Consider the following 21,340-nt stretch of genomic DNA (forward strand, 5'->3'; position numbering starts at 1 on the left):
ACTAGGGTCGCAGGGGTATGTTGGAGCCTATCCCAGCTGACTTCGGGCGACACGCGGGGTACACCCTGGACTGGTTGCCAGCCAATCGCAGGGCACATATAGACAAACAACCATTCACACTCACATTCAATTTAGAGTCGCCAATTAACCTAACATGCATGTTTTTGGAATGTTGGAGAAAACCGGAGCACCTGGAGAAAACCCATCCACGGATAGAACATGCAAACTCCACACAGAGATGCCCGAGCGGAGGTTTGAACCCAGGTCTTCCCAATCTCCTGACTGTGTGACTGTATTGCATTACACCTCTTTGCTCATTTAAAAAAATATATATATATTTTTACAATATGCTGAGGGCCAACAAAACACATATTGCAGGCCACAAATAGCCCCCATGCACCACTTTGACCATCCCTGACCGAGCGGACGAGGTTGTATGGTGATTTGAAGATAACAAAAATTAACGAGCACGGAAAATTCTACTTGGCTGGTTGATAATACAACTAATAATAATACATAATACAATATATACTATTATATAAATACATTTATTACCATAAAACCCACAATACAATTAATGTCACTTCACATATCAATTATTTTATTTAGAAGTACATACACTACACTATATTTAGACTTTTATTTTTCTGTCCTTTTCAGAACATTAATAAAAGCATCTTTGGGTACTTCCACATTGCCGATACGCCTCATCTTCTTTTTGCCTTCGGCCTGTTTCTTCAGGAGCTTCATCTTGCGCGTTATGTCACCTCCGTACTAGCAAAAGAGAATGTTTAATGTTACATTTGGGAAATATGAATTTAAAACTATAATACACATGGAAAATATAAATTATTCTCAATGGAAAAATACACTCACACATTTTGCAAGGACATTTTTTCTGTATGCTTTGATTCTGAAAGGGCCACAGATTGTCATGTTGGTTATTTAGGCAGACGTAAGAATAGTTACTAAAAAAGATTGTTCATGGTGCACAGAAAAGATTACTTTACTCACGTCTCTCTTGCAATCACTCTAGTTCCGATAGCTGCTTGGACAGCAATCTCAAACATCTGCCTTGGTATGGAATCTTTGAGTCGTTCACACATGGCTTTTCCAGTGCTGTATGCACGTTCTCTGCAGATGCAAATTCACAAAAACACCTTTATTTTGTAATGCAAATGCCTCTGCAACTGGACACCTACAATAATCAATATTGCTCGGCTAAAAGCTGTTATGTGAAGCATACGCAAACAGAGAGATATCTACAGTTGTAAGTGTTGCCAACTTCCCGGGAAGAAAATAGCTATTGGATGTCGTAGAAATCGCTAGTCATCATTTAAATTGTATAACTGGCCATTTCCTAGTGTGTATATAGCTATTTCAGCTGGCCTTCGCCCCCGATTTTAGATCAACATTTGCATCAAAAGTGACTGTTGTACATTGAACGCTGCAACATTCTCTGGGCATTGAATTGAAAGCTGTTCAGGTTGTCTCAGAAGATTGTTCGCCTCTCGTCCGAGCAGGCTTCATCAGCTCATGCTCCAAGACTAGCTGGGACGGTCCCATGAAAAGATATAATAAAATATTTGCAGAAATGTGAGGGGTGTAAATGTGACATACTGTATACTTCTAAGCCAGAGAATAGTTCTTAAATGTACGTGGAGATTTCCTTCTTCAGTAACGTGGCAGGTGAGGCAGAGCCTCATAGTGAAAAATAAAACAATGATCACATTTTTATCATTTTCTTAAGTAAACATGGCTGAATTTGCACCCTTCCTGATCAAGAGAAAGAGCAGAAACCTAAGATGAGGCTGCTGCGAGGGTCTTTTCTCGGCTGAGTGTGCGAGCCCTGCCTACCGTCTGAGTGCACTCAATAGGTGCACTGAGCTGGATCACGGCGCGGGTGCCTGCCATTTTGTTAATCAGCATGTCACCAATACTATAAAATAAACATTTACGATACACCATGACTTTCTACAGCCCATGTGATGCCTTTACTATTCAGACAATAAAATATACAAAAATGTCATAAGGGAGGTGCTTGCAGTACTCTCCTCATCCTGACAGGGTGGGGGCATGGGTGAGCTGGAAGGTGCTTGACACTGCTGTCCTTCCATAGAGTAGAAAAGCCAGTTGTTTTTTTTGACAGCAGCAGCAGTACTAGCTAGCAGAAAGTCAAATTTAAGTTTTTTTTTCTGCTCTGCTGAATGAATGAATGAATTTGACTCCAAAGATGGAGGATTATACAGTACTGTATATCCAAGCTCACCAGAAACTGATCTGACTTTTACAACAAAGTATCAGAACTTTTTCTGGAGAAGGATAGGGTGCATGTACTTCATATACGAATAAAAACGTAAGACTACAAATGTTTTTCAGTTCAGAAAAAAACAGGACTAAAGTATTTGAAAACAAAATTAACAAAAGTGAATTTATTCTTTATTCTCTTCTTTTTCTTGTTATCCGCTTAACAAGCAACTTGTGTTATCATTAAAAAAACAACTCAAAAGTGATCAGTGCTTCACCAGCCATGAACCTCACTGTACGTCACTGTTATTTTCAAATACAACGGCATGAATTCATCAGAATTTACAATAATTCTCACTCTTAGAGGTGTGTTTGACCTACCAACATTAGTTTCATATGAGGTTACAAACAAATTTATCAATTAAATCGATGAATCGTATCTACTAAAATCTATTTCTACCTCTGGTGTTCTATTTTTAGCCAGTCCTTGATCTCTGAATTCTTCTTTCCTGTCCTCATAACCATATTTTATGAGTGTGAAACGCTACCATCCGTGTAGATACTTACACCCCCTGAGGTTCACTGAATGCATCATTCAGAACCAGACACGCTAACCAACAACAACAATGAAGACGTTCCTTCTCAGCATGTGGCTGTTGAACATCCTTTCATAGCAAACGTTTCATAACATTTGCTTGGTGGCCAATGAACGTCTGCTGAATTACGAGTATTTTACATTCTAATTTAAAGAAGCAAGGTAGCCAAGCCAAAGTGTGTGTTATAATGTGTTGGAATTCTATTGGCCTGAAGAGCTAATGAAGTGAAACGGTGCTGGGCTGAGCTCCAAGGACCGTTTGGAGAGCAGCCTTCATCAGTGATGTGAAAGACTTCAATTACCAGGATGTGCACGAGCTCCTACACTGGTAAGTACATTGAACACATCTGCTGTATGTCATCACTTTTGGTCCATTGTCCTTGTCTGCTCTGCAATATCATTATAATAGAAAATGTAACACTGACTGCCAAGTAGACATTTTTTCATGTTGTCCTGGGTGTCTAATACATTTTATACTTCATAAACTCTGAGGAATTTCTGAAGGACCCTTTAACCTATGCCGCAAGAGTTGTGATTAAAACTCAAGAGATGTCTTTTACATCGATAATATGTCAATGTAACAAGGTATAGTATACTGTATAGGTCAAACAATGAAAGGCCTATTTCAGCAAAATGAAAAGGGATTTGGATCTCTTTCAACCGTCCTGTCATCACTAAGTCAAGGAGGAATTTATCAAATGACCCGCTGAGAAATTTTTTAATTGAGACAATTGATGCCCGAATTTGGTAATAACAGTACAGTAATCCCTCGCCACTTTGCGCTTTGCACCTTTTTTCGGCCTATTCTTAGTAAAATGTGCATATTTAAACAAATTGTATGTATGTTTTTCCCTAAATTAAGGCTTTTCAAACATAAAAATGAATAAATGAACTAAAATACATATACAGTATAAGGAATTCAGAAGATGATATGTTGTATTCTACTCTGGTCACTAGGTGTCAGTAATGTTACATAGATGAGACAATAGCCACCAAAGGAAGTACTGTTCAGAACAGGAAGTAAAAAGTCTCCCAATGCGAATGTGTGAGTCTATACTATGCCTTATTTATGTCTTATTTTCTGTTATTATGGCTACTGTATTGGGTATTACAAGTGTAAAGGTGACTTTAGCGGAGTTATTTCATGTCGAGAGGGTTTTAATAATGTTAAAAAAACTTATTTAGAAGGACATCTATAAACAGGTTTTCTATGCTCTGACTATGAAAATATTACATCCATAAAGAACCCTACTTTGTGGAAAATCACTTATGATTGGATCTGGAACCAATTAACCACAACAAACAAGGGATTACTGTACAATGACGTCACATACTATACATATTCATTTACTAATTTTTAAATTTTTTTAAACAAGGCCCTATCCTACATTTCCAGTATGTTTAAAATGTTGTATTTTTGTTGTATGAGTCTATGATGTGGAAGTGCCACTTCATGAAGTTGACCAATCACAACATAGTAGTCAAGAAGGAGGTTCCGAAGAAGCCCTTTAAGTCCAAAGTCTACTGTTTTATGAGACCTACCTGTGTATAATTGTGGTGAGTTCTTCAACTGGGCGTCCGTTCAGCAGGATATCCATTTTTATCAGGTCAGCAGCCTGGTAGCCTGCATTTTCATAATCAAAGCTATGAAGAACAAAGTCCAAGTGAATATCCAGCAGATACAGACGATGTATTTTGAGATACACAATAATTAAAGGCCATACTGTATATAGCACATAAAATTGCATAAGAGCATTTCAGACAAAAACGAACCTTATGAACTGATGTGTGATTATTAGGGCTGTCAAGAGACACCCAACTCACGAGACGAGATGATGCACGGGATTGGATCCACGAGAACGAGACACGGTATTTTAACATTAATTTTTTTGAAAAGTACAATGAAAAAATATGACTGGACAATCAAACATTTTTATTTAAACGGGTCAGAAAACAATGCAGGTGCATTTTGAAATGTTTCTTGTCCCATAAATTGACGCTAAACGATATTGTCAACATTTTTTGAGACCAAATAAACCACTGTTATGATAATAATTAATAATTAGGGCTGGGCGGTATGGACCAAAACTCCCGATATTTAGGTTGAATATCGATATACAATATATATCCCAATATTTTTTTAAGCAAAGTGAGTTTAGACAAAATCAAAGCCAAATATGCATGTCAAGTTGTTTTATTAAAATAAACACTTAACATGAGGATGTTTTTTTTAAATAAAAAAAAACGAATCTAAAAATAGCCTCTAAAATAAAGTAGGACATTCTCTTTTTGAAATAAATACAGAAAAAGTCAAATAGAATCTTTTATTTTTTAAGAACTTTCCTGTTTAAGAGGAAATTTTAAAATGTCAGCAACTCAAAAATACTTTAAATTGAACAGTAGTATTTTTTAGGTAAGCATTTTAAGAAGACACAACCGTGTCCTTATTTTGTGCCAGGAACACCAACCTGCCAACTGCATCAGGCTTAGCAACTGTCTAACTTCCTTGTACATTTGTGGTAGTTTGTCGTGCTAAACGATTGTGACTGCGAAGCTCGCTGGACATCGTTTTCAGCAGGTTTGTAAAGCCGTTTTTCCCCACTGTTGCAACAGGGACCACATCTTAGCAATGTGATAGGACACCTCTATATAATAGCACACCACTTTGCTTTTCCTTTCATGAGGAACACAACAGGAGCGCGGCAGACAGCGCGCAGCTTCACACATTCCTCGTATTGGAGTTTGTGCCAAGTTTACGGTGGTGAAAATGATTTTTTTTTATGCTCTGAATTCGAACTACCTCCGCTTTACTGAGCTACCGCTTATTCCTTGCTGACTAATTCTTCCACCGCAGACGCTGTCACTTCGACTGGAGCCGCTTGGCTTCTGCTCCGCCCCTCCTCCCGCATGCCGGGATGAGGGAGATACAGTGCAAATCCAGTCTATATTGATATCAACAATATGGTTGGTTTTCATATAGCGCTTAAAGTAAATATTGATATATCACCCAGCCCTACTAATAATATATCATAATGATGCAATATTTCCTTTAATAAGCAGTCTTTCAATCTGTAAAGTGGAAGAATTGGCATTATTTTCTCACAGGCAATTTGTACTGTGTGTCAAACATTTGCAGCATTTCTTGAAAGGGCTGCCTTTTCAATAGGGGTGTCAGCATTAATAGCATGTCACCATTAATAGTTCCAGCTTGTAGAGCAATGCCAGCTCATTGTTTTTGTCTTATTTACTTGTCTTTGTCTATTTAAATCAGGGCTGTCAAGCTGTCCTTTGATATTTAACATTTTAAAAATACACTGTAATACTGTACAAAAAGAAAAAGAGAAACAGTTACGTGTGAGTGGCAGCAAAATACATAGTTACACGTTACTACATTGAGGACGACGTCGCCTTTGTTCTTTTTAGCTTACTTTTTTCCTTTGATGATGTCTCCTAAGCGTCTTCTGATGGTAGAGTGTCAGCAAAAATGAAAGTACAGTGAAAAGTGAGGTAAAAATAGACATCTGAAAAGGATTTGCTCCTATGAAATGGACAGTGATAACTAAGCAGCATCGTGGTCTCATGATTGAGACTTCCTCCTCCCAATAAGCCTGTCTCTCCCACCCTTGCAACGCCTCTTCCAGTGTGCAAGACAACTACAGTTATAAAGGTAAGGAGCTGTTCTCTTTATATTCCTGTTTTAATGATTGTATTTAATTTTTTAATGACTATTTTATATGTCCTTCATGTGTTCTGTTTGCAGTGTGAGTGATTTAGGCGTTCATTGAGGTGCAAGTTCTGACTTACACTAAAACTTGACTTATATCGCCCTTGTAGGAATGGAACTCATACATAAACTGAGGGCCACCTATGATTTGAGGATTTAAATCTCAATGCTTTACTTTACCTGGCATATCCAGATGACAGAGACTTGAGGAGGTCATAGAAATCCACAACAATTTCATTTAAAGGAAAGAGATACTTCATCATCACACGCTGGTCATCGACGTACACCATATTCTTCTGGATACCTCTACGATTCTACAAACAAATAACTTTTATTATTAGGGCCCGATTACTGAGTAATAGCTGGGAGAAGGTTGACTTGAAACCGAAACGTTTATTATTATTTGCCGCGTTTCCTCGCATTTAACATGCATGAAAAGTCATCAGAGTTTGCAAACGCATCCAGAAATGTTATATTTTAGCGGCCCCTAACATGAACCCCCAAAATTGACGGTCACGAAATTTGGTGGAGATGTCTATCGTGACAGGACGCATACAAAAAGTATCAAGAACCCATGTTTGAAACAGGAAGTCAGACATTTTTGTTTGGACTGGCTATTTTGACCAGGGGTGGTACTTTGACAAACTCCTTCAAGGGACTTTGACCGAATGAGACCAAAACAAAATCACTGATACAAGACAGACGGGGGATGGTAAGTTCTGAAGGATTTTAGGCTGTCCCATAAGATGTGGGAGGAGCCTTGGATGACTCGCCAAGCAACATGAAATCAAAATAATTTGACTCATAAGGTCAGATTTCTATAATAATTGGTGTGTACGATGAAGACAGCACACTGAAGAGATGTTCCTTCCTTAATTAATTACAGTGCCACCTAGTCGCTGTGAGTCCTGTGTCCCGTAAGGCCATGGAGTTGCAAGAGGATGCAAGGGCCCATTCAACACTGCTCGCAGCTGTGTTCATTAATTATAATTATTAAGACACACCTCTGCTAATGAATGAAATAGCATAGAAAAAATCTTACCAAGCAGAGAGTCATAATCTTGCCAGTGTACGTGTCAGGGGCTAGGATGGTGCTGATGACCATGGGCTCTAAATACTCGGAGACTACGGATCTGTCTGGGAAATGAGCTGGGTTCACTATTGTGATCTCCTCCTTGCCATGTTCCTGTAAAAAGAACCAGTAAGCTTAAATTGAAGTTGAGTTAGATCAATCTGTGAATTTCTCTCATAAAGTTTCTATCTATCTTACTAGACACTTACATGTAAATGCAAGTCATAGTTTATGTGACTCTTTTGTTTTCAATTTGTATTGTTATACCATGGGTGTGCAAACGTTTACCACCTAGGACCACATACTGAAAAATGAAAGGGTGTCGGGGGGGGGCCACTTTGATATTTTTCCCCGGTTTTTACAGGTGTTATGTTCCAAAACCACCAGCAAATGGCGAAAAACCATGAACCCTCCTGCTTGCTTGACATCGACACATCAGAGTAAAGCTGTATACAGTCACAGCACACAACTGTGGTGCATTCAAGGACCACCAAACAAACTGCAAAATTTAAAGGTCTCAACAATGGTACATGTATGCTGTACATGTTACCTGTGTTATCTCCTGACTTATCATAAATTGTTACCGACTTGAGAGAATGAGATGTGTTTTCGGACTATTTCCGGAGAAAAAAGAATTTGACCCAAAATCCACAAATTTGCGGGGCTGTGAGTGCTGCATGGTGAATGTGCGGGGGAACCACTGTATTTTTTATTTTTTGTAAAAAGGCTAAAAAACTGTCTATATATTCAAAGACAATGCTTTTTCTTATAAATAAAATTTTAAAAAATTGTACTGAAATTTCTTCATCTAGTTCAGGGGTGTCCAAAGTCACTCTTTTGGACCATCCTGCTTGTTCCCCTCATTTAAATCCCACAGACATTTTTATGCAAAAATGAGCAAAAAAAAGTGTATGATAAGGAGAAAAGGTACATATTAACTCATTCAATACCAAAGACGTAGTTATCTGATTTTTTTTAGCATACAAGCAGTAACAGGCATCCTGCATATGCCATACATTTAATCATAGAAACTTGCTGACACTGAGCAAGCTCTTCAACGTAGGACTAGAAAATATAGTGTGAGGGTGACTCTTACCTTGATGAGTTTCGAGGACGACAGGATGTATGGAACAGTGGGTGCAGTTACGATTACAGATGCGTTGTACTCCTGCTCCAGCCTCTGATTGAACACCTCCATGTGAAGGAGGCCCAGGAAGCCCAGTCTGCAGGACAAGTTCATTCTGCTGTTCAGTCATGATGTTTTGCACAAGTCTATTGGTTGTTCAGTCTCACATTAGAATCACGTGTCAGAATGCTGTGCACATTATAGCCTTAACATTTCTTTCTACAGCGTATGCAATGACCCACTCATCAGTTACGGATTGTGAGCTATGTTGCACTGACCTCCAGCCAGCTCCAAGCGCCAGACTGCTGTCTCTCTGCACGGTGACACTTGAGTCATTTAGAGTCAGTCTGTCAATGGCGCTGCGAAGGCCGGTGTATTCTGATTGGTCCACTGGATACATACCTGGAAAATAGACAGCAAGCTACAACAAAACTCATCAAGGGGTTCTAGCACCACAAGGTCTGATGAGAATGATTATCTCACCTGCAAAGACCATTGCTTTGGCTGGTTTGAAACCAGGCAGGGCTTCCACCGGCTGCTCCTGGAGGAAAAGGGTATCTCCAATTTGGGCCTCCTTCACATCCTTCATCCCGGCTATAAGGTAGCCCACCTGGCCAGCAAATCTAAGAAGCAAACTTCAGAGTCAAGTGCAAAGTGCAACATGTTTATAAATTTAACATATCAATTTTATTTCCATTGATATTTTTTGTGTGATTTTGCTGTCAGCACATTCAGCTATGTAAAGAAGAAAATATTTAATAAAAATATTTCATTCATTCAGACCTAGGATTTGTTATTTTAGTGTTCCCTTTTTTCTTTGAGCGGCATATTATTGGCGACATGCTGATGAATGGTGTTGACGTGTGGTGAGGTTCATTGCTGGTGAGGCACTGATTCCTTTGGAGTTTATGTTAATACGGGTTGCTAATATACAGGATAACCGAAAAAGAGAGCAGAAAAATTCATTTGGTTAAAATACAGTGATGTGAAAAAGTGTTTGCCAACCTTCCTGATTTTTATATACATATATATATATATGTGTGTGTGTGTGTGTGTGTGTGTGTGTGCGTGTGCGTGCGTGCGTGCTGCACACATTTAAAGTGAAAGACATGCATTTCCTGGGAAGTCAAATACAAGTGGCAATACCTCGCCCTCCCAGTGAATTACATAAACCAAGTGTCTACTAAGTATGGCCATTTGTGGACCACGGCTTATTTTTCATGAGCTTGTGGCACACTGTAGAATTAAAATAAACAAAAAAAAAGCCAAAATTGAGAAATGGAGCAAAATGTAAAGTAATAATGCAACCAAAAAAAAGCCTTAAATGTTCATGTATCCCTTTCATTGACCATTTATATGTATTTATATGCATTATTAAGTGTTTTCTGCATGTAAAATGATAATTGTATATGTATAAAAATGTGTTTCGTGTTAGCATTTTTGGCTTTCTGGAACAGATTAATTGGATTTACATTATTTCTTATGGGACACATGGATTCGGTTCGAGTATGTTTCGGTTATTGTTGTATTAAATTACGCTAACCAAGGTTCCACTGTATTTAAAACATGCTTTGCATTGTTGCATCGAAGTATAGAAGCATTAAAAACTTGAATTGAATGCATGACATGAGGCAGGAAGCAGCTTACAGTTTCTGAGTGGGGTGCTCTTCTGGGCGAAGAAGCCCCAGCTCGTTGACCTCATAGGCTTTGCCGAGATGTGCAGACACGATCTTGTCCCCTTTTTTCACCTTACCCCCAAACACAGCGATGTTTGCCACCACTCCTCTGTAGTGGTCAAAATTGGAGTCAAACACCAGTGCTTTGAATGGGTCATCAAGGCTTGCCACAGGCCTGAGGGTACAGGGGGGCAATCCAATGTTAACATTGTCATCAATCCCATGTGACAAATGTCACAAATATGCCGGGTGGCTTCTCACGGCGGAATTCTCTCCACGACCGCTTGGAGAACCTTTTCAACATTTGTGCCAAGTTTAGCAGAAATCTGAAACCAGATGAAATTCATCAAGTCAGATGTGATGTGGTGGTGCAGGAAAGCAGTGCACGTGTTCTTCTACTCACCCTGATGCAATCCTCACCAGGAATATCAAACACCTTCTCAATCTGTGACTCCACCCTCTCTGGATCCGCATTTTTCAAATCAATCTGAAAAAAAAGAAAATTCTTTTTTATTCCAACGTGCACTGATAATTGAATCTATGCACATGTGCCACTTATTCACACACGTTCCTAAAAAGCACTTCTGTGGCGTAGTGTTGTTCTGTTGACTCATACAGAAACTTCAATGGGTCAAAACAATTTTCCACTTGGCCACGGTAAAAAGCAAAAGACAGGTCTCACAAGATATACTAAAGACCTGTCAATGACCATTCCTATGTACCAGTGATGGGAATTTCAGCTCTTTTATGGGAGAAAGTTATTTTGGCTTGCTTAAATTGATTTCTTCCCAAAGTATGTGCAAAATAAATTTCTAATGTAAAAATATAATTACAGTAATTGCTTGTTTATCGCGGTTAATTGGTTCCAGACCCGACTGTGATAAATGAATTTCCACAAAGCGGGATTCTTTAGCTTTAAATGGAATATTTTCCTACTTAGAGCATGGAAAACCTGTTTATGACCTACAAAATATGCGTTTTAACATTATTGGAGTCCTCTAGACATGACATAACAACCCTATAGTCACCAGGACACTTGTATTACTCAACATAGTAGACATAATAAGAAAAGAAATGTCTTATTTAAGACATAAACAAGACTTGTGCTTATGTGTTGCTGTAAACGTGTTCCAGTGCTAGGGGAGCTGAGTGGAGGGCAGAGAAGAAGTGACGTTATGGGTTCAGAGTAGAGTTTTAGCTTGGCGTGGGTAAAGGTTGCAACAGTAGCTCGTGTTAGGAATTATTGTGCCTGTTGTGAGATAAATCAAACCTGCAATAAAAGCCTGTTGTTCCGGCGATCAAGTCTGGTGCTTGTGTGTCATTAACAGTAACATTACTGACACCTAGTGACTAGTGTAGAATACTACATATCATCGCAACATCTTTGAATGCGTTTTCTGATATTTCTTATATTTGTATTTTACTTAATTTAGCCATTTCTATCCTTGAAAATGCTTGACTTAAGTATAAATACGTAAAACTTTAACTACAAAACAGCCTGATTAATACATTTTGGAAAATAGAAGCCGCAAAATTCAAAGTGGCGAGGGATTCCTGTATATCAAACATTTGTTTACAAGGCTTAGTTTATCTGCTAAACATGGAACAGATTGCAACAAAAAACTCATTATAAAACACAAAAACAATCTCAGTTGGACAAAAATATTATTATAAATATGATATGTTAAAGTATTGTTCTATTATTATAGTGTGTTATTTGAAAATTTCCAACTATTTACAGTGAAACAACCCATCAAAAAAACAAAATATGAATGAAAATGTGCAAAATTAAAGAAAAAGCAGCATCCAGATAACAGTTTTTGTGAAGTTCTTTAGTGAAGATTGGCATTCAGAAACACAAAGTGCCTCAGCTTTGGTTTCCTGCTGCTCATTTTCTTCACCATTCCAGCTTGCTTGTGAGTGTAACCCCTTCCTCCCACTTCTGCTTAGTGCACACACACACACACACACACGGCACCACACACTTTCAGCAATCACATGCAACTTTACATAAAAAAAAAAAAAAAAAACGACCGGTACGTCTTGTTCACCTCAAAGAGCTGGCTCTTACAGCTGTTTCACTGTTTACCTTGTTGATGACGGGGATGATCGTGAGCTGGGCTTCAAAAGCCAGGTAGAAGTTGGCCACCGTCTGCGCTTGAATCCCCTTAAAAAGGCACAAACACAATCAACCACTGCATGATGCTGCTACACACACACACGCACACACACACACACACACACACACACACACACACACACACACACACACACACAAAGACAACCATCAGCTCGTGTACCTGATTGCCGTCCACAATCAGCAGGACACCCTGACATGCAGAAATGGAACGAGAAACTTCGTAACTGAAGTCAACATGACCCTGTGGAGAGATGCACAAGACCAAAAATTTGTGATTATTCAAATCAAAAGAGCATGAGGGAATAAAGTTAACATTTTTGTCAGATTTCACCGCAATTCAGAATGAAACCAAAAATCCACCTAAACAAGTACAGCAACAATAAACATTTGTGTAGATATGTAGATTTCACTAGATAATACTGGTACTGTAAACCCTGCACTGGTCATCAGTCGATCATACAAACTACCATACGGATTCACAACTCAACAACACAACAAAGATCATTTACAGTCTCTCATTAACCCAGCATGCGAGTAGAAGATGACACACGGAAAGGCCTACTTTGTTGCCCACATGAAATCATGACAATATTACACAGGCCGATCTCAATAAATTACAGTACGGTGCAAAATCAACTGAAGCACATGTGTGAAACTCAAGGCCCGGGGGCCAGGTGTGGCCTGCGAAAGCTTGGGAATAATGTGTGTCACCCTTTTCCTTCTAAATGTTATTTGTTCTTTCATTTTGACAGAAAAATTGTACCGAGTGCCGTTCTTCTCAACTTTATTATACGCAACAAGCATTTTCATGCTAACAAAAATAAATCCTTCAATGTCTGCTTGTCACCTTCACATCTCACTTCGCTTCTCATTTGAAAGCAAGCTATCCGTCAATTTGTTATTAAAATAAAATAATCAAGTGCATGGGCACTTGTGTAATAATAATAATAAAAAAAATAATCATGGTTATATTCATATTCATATTCATTTATATTGGAAGACACAAGTGGCTCTCCCAGGACAGCCATAACTGCCTATGAAAAGGAGTTTGACACCGCTGAATTAAAGGATCAGGAAGTTTTTTTGCAGGTCATTTTTTAAATAGTGCGCAAACCACTAGTTTACGTTATTGAATTTTTGGACAATTCTTAAAATTTTATGAAATAGTGAATTTTTTTTATTATTATTAGCTATAACTATTATTACTACTACTACTATACATACTCCCATACATTAATTTATTTATTTGTGGAAGCCCGCCACAGAATAGATTTGGCCTGTTCACCCTTGCACATGGGACTGCGAGAATATGCATTGTACATTGTACTTCTGCACACACCTTGTATGCACCTGGCCTGCCAGAGAATAAGAAGTCATAGCAGGAGGGATTTGTCGTGCCAATTTAGTGACTTTAGTGACTTTGGTGACACTTCCCCTTCCCAGTGAAATATGTCAACCAAGAGCGTCCAAAGTGCAGCCCGGGGGCCATTTCAGACCGCAGCTCGTTTTTTTTTGAGTTTTTTTTAATGGTCCAGTGGCACGTGGAAAAATGAAAAAAATAGACCAAAAAGGCATAATGTAACAAGAAGAAGATGAAATGTAGATACTATTACGGTAACAAGTATAATACAAAGATTTGCCCATGTTGAGGAAGACGCCGATGGCAGCTTTGTGTTTTGCGATGAGTTCCATTTTCTATGTCGCTTCTCCTCACTAGTGTCGTGGGTATGCTGGAGCCTATCCCAGCTGACTTCGGGTGAGAGGCGGGGTACACCCTGAACTGGTTGCCAGCTAATCACAGGGCACATATAAACAAACAACCATTCACACTCACATTCATACCTATGGACAATTTAGAGTCTCCAATTAACCTAACATGCATGTTTTTTGATGTGGGAGGAAACCGGAGTACCCGGAGAAAACCCACACACGCACGGGGAGAACATGCAAACTCCACACAGAGATGCCCAACGGAGATTCGAACCCAGAGTCCTGACTGTGTGGCAAACATGCTAACCACTCGGCCACCGTTCAATCATTTTTCTCAACTTCTTTATGAAAATCCTGGCACTTGCAACTTTTTTTTGGCTCCATTGTGGCTTATTTTGCAGCCGTGATCAATCAGAACCACAGAGACTTGTGGCGTAACTGTGTTATTACCAAAGAATTACAGAGTAAACTGGTGATGATGTCATAGATGGGCGACAAATAAATAAAGATACATTGTTTTTAGTTTTATGCCTTAAGCTAACAGTGGTTAACTTGTTTGTTGGGAATGTTCAAGCATTGTCTGTACAGTTAATAAAGGTTTTATGGGGGCAACAGTTTGAGCCTGGGACAAATTTACTATAAATGTGAACAAACCCTTCCAGAAGGGATTATGTCGGACTTTAGAAGCTCTGTTTTTTTTGTTTTTTTTTTTACTATATTACACAAAAATTCATGTGAAGACTTACTGGTGTGTCGATGAGGTTCAGGAGGTACTGCTGGTCCTGGTGTGTGTAAAACAAAGACGCTGTCTGGGCCTTCACGGTGATGCCCCTCTCTCTCTCCACCTGTAGCTTGTCCAGCACCTGTTTGTTCTTGTCCGTCTTTGCTATGGCACCTGTTCATGGCAACCTTTCATTAACAATTCAAGGTCATGGTAATGGTATGTTTTATATTTTATATATATAATATAGCGTAGAATAATATCATATAATTGTAATGCCCTCTACACTGGAGTAAATCAGTCGCTCCTCCGCAGACTCCAGTTGGTACACAAAGCAGCTGCTCGCCTCCTTACTAATGCTCCAAAATACGCTCATATCACTCCAGTTCTCCATTCTCTCCACTGGCTCCCGGTACAGTCTACAATACATTTTAAAGTCCTTTTATTTGTGTTCAAGGCCATTAATGGCCTTGCTCCAGCATACTTAGCAGAGCTTTTAACTGTCCGTCACCACTCCAGGGCCCTGTGCTGTTCTCAACAAACAGCATTAGAAGTCCTGAGGATGAAATACAAAAAATGGGGTGGTCGCGCTTTTGCTGTGTTTGCCCCCACACTTTGAAACCCCCTTCGATCTGTTAGAGAGTTATCAGTCCATGGTGTACCCCGCCTTTCGACCGGAGTCAGCTGGGATAGTCTCCAGCATACCCGCGACCCTAGCGATAATAAGCGGCATAGAAGATGGATGGATGGAAATACAAATAAGCAAACCGGAGTAAAAAAATACAAAAAATATTTTTTTAAATAAGCTAAATAAAAAAAATGGAATAAATAAGAGTAAATACGACAAGGATAAATGAAATGAATAATTATAAAATAAGTTAAATAAGCAAAGAGATTAAAGATGAATGCATAAATAGACACTGGACTAAAAATAGTTTTTACAGAATGTTGTATAATTCATAAATAAAATGCTGAACATTGACTAACCAATACCTGATTAATAATGATCAATAAAAGAAACATATTGCTTGAGATTGATGAAATTGGCATATATTATAAAATTATTTAAAAAAAAAAAACAAAAAAAAAACAAATAAGTGTCCTGATCTGATTTGGGCTGCAACTAACGATTATTTTCTTAGTCTGTTAACCTGAAGCTTGTTGGTTCAATTAATCGAGTAATCGGTTAGGCCTTAGACAGACCAAATCAATATGTACCAAACAGTTAGTGCTTGGGTCCGCAACATATCAGAAAATGTTGATCATTATTTTCCAAAGTTGTGAATAGCTTGTCTTGCCTAAAACAGTTTTTCAAAAGGACAACGCTGCAGTTCACAATGCTCACTTGACCAAGGACTTCTTCAGGGAGAATAACATCACTCTTTTGGACCAAGTTTATAAAAATGGCCATCAGTTCCAGACAGTTGATGCCCTTTGGACTACCGTGTTTATGTTTATAGAACAATTTGTGGTGTGATTTAGAATATATGACATTTTTTTAACAAGCTCGCTTCAGCGTAATAGTAATTTATTGACGATCCCTAGCATAAACAACCAGCGGTTAGAGTAGCACTTCCTGTGTGAGCAGTGGCGAAGCCAGAAATGTTTCATTGGGGTGACCAAGGTGAGACCATTACTCACATAGGGGTGGCAATAAATTGATACCTGAAATGTCTAGATCAGGGGTGCTCACACTTTTTTAGTCTGTGAGCTACTTTTAAAATGACCAAGTCCCAAAGATCTACTTACTACTATACATATAGAAAGTATATATATATATATTTACCATATTTATTTTAATAAATATGAGTAGGTATTTATGTACGTTATACATGTATATCAGGAGTGCATGCACTTTCTCAGCATGCAAGTACAATCTAAATGATCTACCTCTTTCTATAAAACATATAACATATACAAAATGTAGCAAGTAAACTCTGAAATTCTATTGTAAATATGAATGATTAGTATTTCACATTTTCAAAATTTACAGGTAATCAAAGTAGTTGCTATCATAATTCACTTCAATATGGAAATAAAGATAATTCCACATAACTCCTAAATAGTTGTGTACATAACCTGAGTACTGGTAATATGTCAGATTAGCTATGTAACGTTCATTAGGGCACATACTTTATGTATTACATCCAGTTAGCATTTGCTATCAAACATTAGCGATATACAAGAATTTAAAATGATTATGCAAAAGACAATGCAGCCGAAGTCAAGGCAACATATTGAAAAGGTTTCACCAATGGGCACATTTTTTATTTCATCATGAAATAATAGTTTAAGAAGCGAATATGTAGAAAACACAGATTTTTGTAGTAGAGTTCATGACGCGACGCAAAGCCAGTTAACAATATTTTTTCTACGTAACTAGCCGCTACAAGTGAACAGATAACTTTTGTTATAGATATAGACATCTTACCACAGAGTTAGTTCATCCATAATCACAATAATAAAGATGAAAGTTGCATCTTCATGTGTAGCTTGAAACGCTGCGGGGGAGCAAGCGCGAATCAGGAGGGGAGCTTAATGTCAGCTGACTGATGTCATATGACAACTACAAAGTGACGTTTACACGATTGACCCAAACTACCTTGGCGATCTACCGGTAGCTCGCGATCAACGTAATGGCCACCCCTGGTCTAGATGGTCAGTGGGGTGGCCACAGCCCCCATTGGCCACCACAGTGTGCGAGCACTCCGCAAAATGACACAGCAGTTTGGGCACAGTGAGGGGGAGCTACCGCTGTAGCTATGGAGCCGAATATCCGACATCCAACGTGAAACTAACTTCACCACGGTACACCGCGGACTGCATGTCTCCATTGTGGTGTTGTTTTCTTCTTCTTGCGGGTGGCACCAGTCGAGTGGCAACCCGGTTTGAGGTGCATTACTGCACAAACGTGAGACAACAACCGGATAGGCCCGAGTTGGAAGCCGATATTATCCAATCTTCGAAATACAGCATATCGGCAACCAATCCCGATCCTGAAGATCGGATCTGGACATCACTAGTTATCAGGACGTAAATAGTCCAGTTTTACTCAACGTACAGTATATGAAATGAAATGTATAAGACATGCATGCGTGATACGTCGATATGCAAACTTACCCGTCATCTCTAACAACCTGTCAGCCAAAGTGCTTTTTCCATGGTCAATATGAGCAATGATGCAGAAATTCCTGATTCTATCCACAGGAACCTTGGACAAGTCAATGACTTCCTACATTGCAAAAAGAAGAGTCAGTCCATTACACGATAAATGTTGGTATCCACCCCGTACAATGTGAAAACAGGACCAATATCGCCGATACCTTTTCAGGATCATCAAATGAGTTTGTGATTTTGCCTTTAATTTGTTGATCATGATTATTGGCTCTCATTTCAAGCATTTGGATTTTTGCCCCCAGATCCCCTGTGTGCAAGAACTTATTCCCTACTGTAAGGCTGTAAACACTAACAGTCAGTGCTGGGCAAATTTAAAAAGTTATATGCTAAGATTAGAGCTGAGTGCTGAGCTCGTCTTGTGACTTGCTATTCTTGACCAAAGCACCAGGGGGCAGTGTTTTCCTGAGAGCGAGCAACCACAAATTGTGTTGACTAGCTGTTTAACTTTCTGTGTAGTAGTGGTGAACAATGGCGACTGAAGCCATTGATATACGTAGATATCACTGCATAATAACGCACCGCATTTCATTGTGGGCAATGTAGCGTTTGAAATAGTCATTAATGACATTATCCATTTCTCCCAACAATATACACTCCTGATCAAAATTTTAAGACCAGTCAAAAATTGCTAGAACTTGATCCTAATGAGGTTTTAATCAGCGCTACAATATGCAAAAACAAGAAGGGGGAGTGAGACAAAACACATTTTGAAAAAGTAATTTATTGGAAACAACAATTAAACTGAAATAGGCTGTTTATCAGCTGATCAAAAGTTTAAGACCACAGGCTATGGTTGATGGTTAAAGCTAAGAAGCTTTTTCTTTTTGAATGTGGTCGGATTGTCGAGCTGCATAAGCGAGGCCTCTCGCAGCGTGCCTTGGCTGCTGAGGTTGGGCACAGTAAGACAGTCATTCTACATTTTTTAAAGACCCTGAGCATTATGGAACAAAAAAGTCAAGTGGTAGGGGGGGTGTCCTTCATGATCTGGGGTGCTTTTTCCATTCAGTGGAACACTGGAGCTTCAGGTGGTGCGGGGTCGTCAAACGGCGAGTACTTACGTGCAGATATTGCAGCGGGCATCCCTCATGACTGAGGACCCTCATCTGTGTGGTAACAGCTGGGTTTTTCAACAGGACAATGCTGCAGTTCACAATGCTCGTTTGATGAAGGACTTCTTCAGGGAGAATAACATCACTCTTTTGGACCATCCTGCATGTTCCCCTGATTTAAATCCCTTAGAGAACATTTGGGGATGGATGGCAAGGGAAGTTTATAAAAATGGCCATCAGTTCCAGACAGTTGATGCCCTTCGTGAAGCCATCTTCACCACTTGGAGCAATGTTCCCACTGGCCTCCGGGAAACACTTGCATCAAGCATGCCCAAAGCAATTTTTGAAGTAATTAACAAGAACGGTGGAGCTACTCAATACTGAGTCCTACTGAGAACATTTTATGTTCTGGTTTGGAGAGGGTTTTTTTTTATTTTTTTGAGCGATGGTCTTAAACTTTTGATCAGCTGATAAACAGCCTATTTCAGTTTAATTGTTGTTTTCAATAAATTACTTTTTCAAAATGCTTTTTGTCTCACTCCCCCTCCTTGCTTTTGCATATTGTAGCTCTACTTAAAACCTCATTAAGATACAAATGTGCAAAATGCAAATTGTATAAGAAATATAAATATATTTCAACAATACTACAAAAAACACATATTTGTGAAAACAGACGAGAACTGAAAAATGTCGATCTCATGAAAACGCGTATCGACCCCATTATGATATTACACTGGAATCAATAATATCAATATATACGTACAGTATATTGATCCACCCACCTCAAATGCAGTGTTGCCAAGGTTGAGTGCATGACGTGTAATTCCTTGCTGAAACACTAGGGGTGCTGTTTTCCTGAGCTTTAAACCTTTTTAATTTAGACAGCGGTACGGTAAACCGGGTGAGTAAGTGATTGAGTTAACAGAGACGAGTACCCGTGAATCCCAATACAGTACAAAAAAACCCTCGCGACTTGCGAACGACTCGTTCATCTCTAATTGTTACCTTGTCAGTTTGTATGCTGAGGTTCGAAGACTGCAGCTTGAAGTTGTTGGAAAAAGCAGACTGCCTCTTCATCCAGCGATGTCTTAACACCGAATAACTCAAACTATAATTTCTAGACTTTCTTTTGTGGAGTTTAAACAATAAAATATATCTAGACACTGTCAGTGGCGTTTCACACCACCGTTTCACCAAAGAACCTAGCATCGTTATCACGGCTAGAAAACTCACAGAATGAGCATGATGAACATAAGTAACGTAATTGTTGATCTACTGTTAAGAATAATCCGTTGGTGAGAAGGTAAACCCTTTTTTTAAGCTATTAGCCCGGAAAGAACTCCGGACACGAGCCAACAGGGCGCTGCCATTTTGGGTCACCGGCATAGGATTCTGGGAAATGAGTTACTAGACGAAACAGGAAGACGGTACAAAGCCTAACAAAAGGTGATAAATAATTGAAATGAACTTGGCCTTTATCCAAAATGAATAATTTCACAGCTGTTTCGTTTAGTTGAGTAAAAGTAATATATAAAATATAACATAGTGTGTTTTAACTGTATTGCTGAGGTTGTACCTGGTCAAATCAGATAGATAGATAGATAGATAGATAGATAGATAGATAGATAGATAGATAGATAGATAGATAGATAGATAGATAGATAGATAGATAGATAGATAGATCACTTAAATAAAACAAACAAGGCAAGATTGGGCAGTTAAGAAAATAGAATAAGAATAAATAAATAAATGCGGAACAGATGCATAATAAGGTAACAAATCCAGTAATGGCTAATCATGCAACAAATGTCGTTGCATGTATTCGATTAAAACATCTAAAAACAATCCTGGCATCAATTATACCTCACTTTATCATCCTCACACGCTCGAACACCCGGAAATCCACTCAAACCTGCCGAATGAAGAGGAAGAAAAAAAACGGACATGAGTTGCCGTGGCAACGTAACTCTTGTGTAACCCATTTTCTACCTGTCTGTCATGTAAGCATCTTTTTTCACTTTTATATGTTCCCATGATGACCGACGCCTACGCTCACACATTTTGCAGCGCATTTCTGTTTATTTTTGTGGCGATTTAAAAAAA

At 38.9% G+C, this 21,340-nt stretch overlaps 1 protein-coding gene across 6 annotated transcripts; it reads right to left on the reverse strand.

Annotated features, from left to right (window-relative positions):
* Window positions 1-569: 569 nt before the first annotated feature.
* guf1 (GTP binding elongation factor GUF1) lies at window positions 570-20,769 on the reverse strand. Of its 6 annotated transcripts, none has more exons than XM_054793045.1 (18): window positions 20,243-20,769; window positions 18,132-18,243; window positions 15,037-15,185; window positions 12,741-12,821; window positions 12,530-12,607; window positions 10,844-10,927; window positions 10,702-10,766; window positions 10,412-10,615; window positions 9,248-9,387; window positions 9,043-9,166; window positions 8,735-8,861; window positions 7,609-7,752; window positions 6,747-6,880; window positions 6,271-6,303; window positions 4,385-4,486; window positions 1,015-1,134; window positions 877-913; window positions 570-774 (listed from the first exon to the last, which is right to left on the reverse strand). In XM_054793045.1, the coding sequence occupies exons 1-18, from the start codon at window positions 20,444-20,446 to the stop codon at window positions 640-642; spliced, it is 2,073 nt and encodes a 690-aa protein (XP_054649020.1). In that variant the 5' UTR covers window positions 20,447-20,769; the 3' UTR covers window positions 570-639. The 6 variants fall into 6 exon arrangements, with proteins under 6 accessions (XP_054649020.1, XP_054649019.1, XP_054649024.1 ...); XM_054793044.1 differs by having other exon boundaries at window positions 9,248-9,399; XM_054793049.1 differs by lacking the exon at window positions 20,243-20,769 and adding an exon at window positions 20,020-20,234 and having other exon boundaries at window positions 9,248-9,399.
* Between the last annotated feature and the right edge of the window lie 571 nt (window positions 20,770-21,340).

This window comes from Dunckerocampus dactyliophorus, chromosome 11 (assembly GCF_027744805.1).
Source record: "Dunckerocampus dactyliophorus isolate RoL2022-P2 chromosome 11, RoL_Ddac_1.1, whole genome shotgun sequence".
Lineage (NCBI taxonomy): Eukaryota > Metazoa > Chordata > Actinopteri > Syngnathiformes > Syngnathidae > Dunckerocampus > Dunckerocampus dactyliophorus.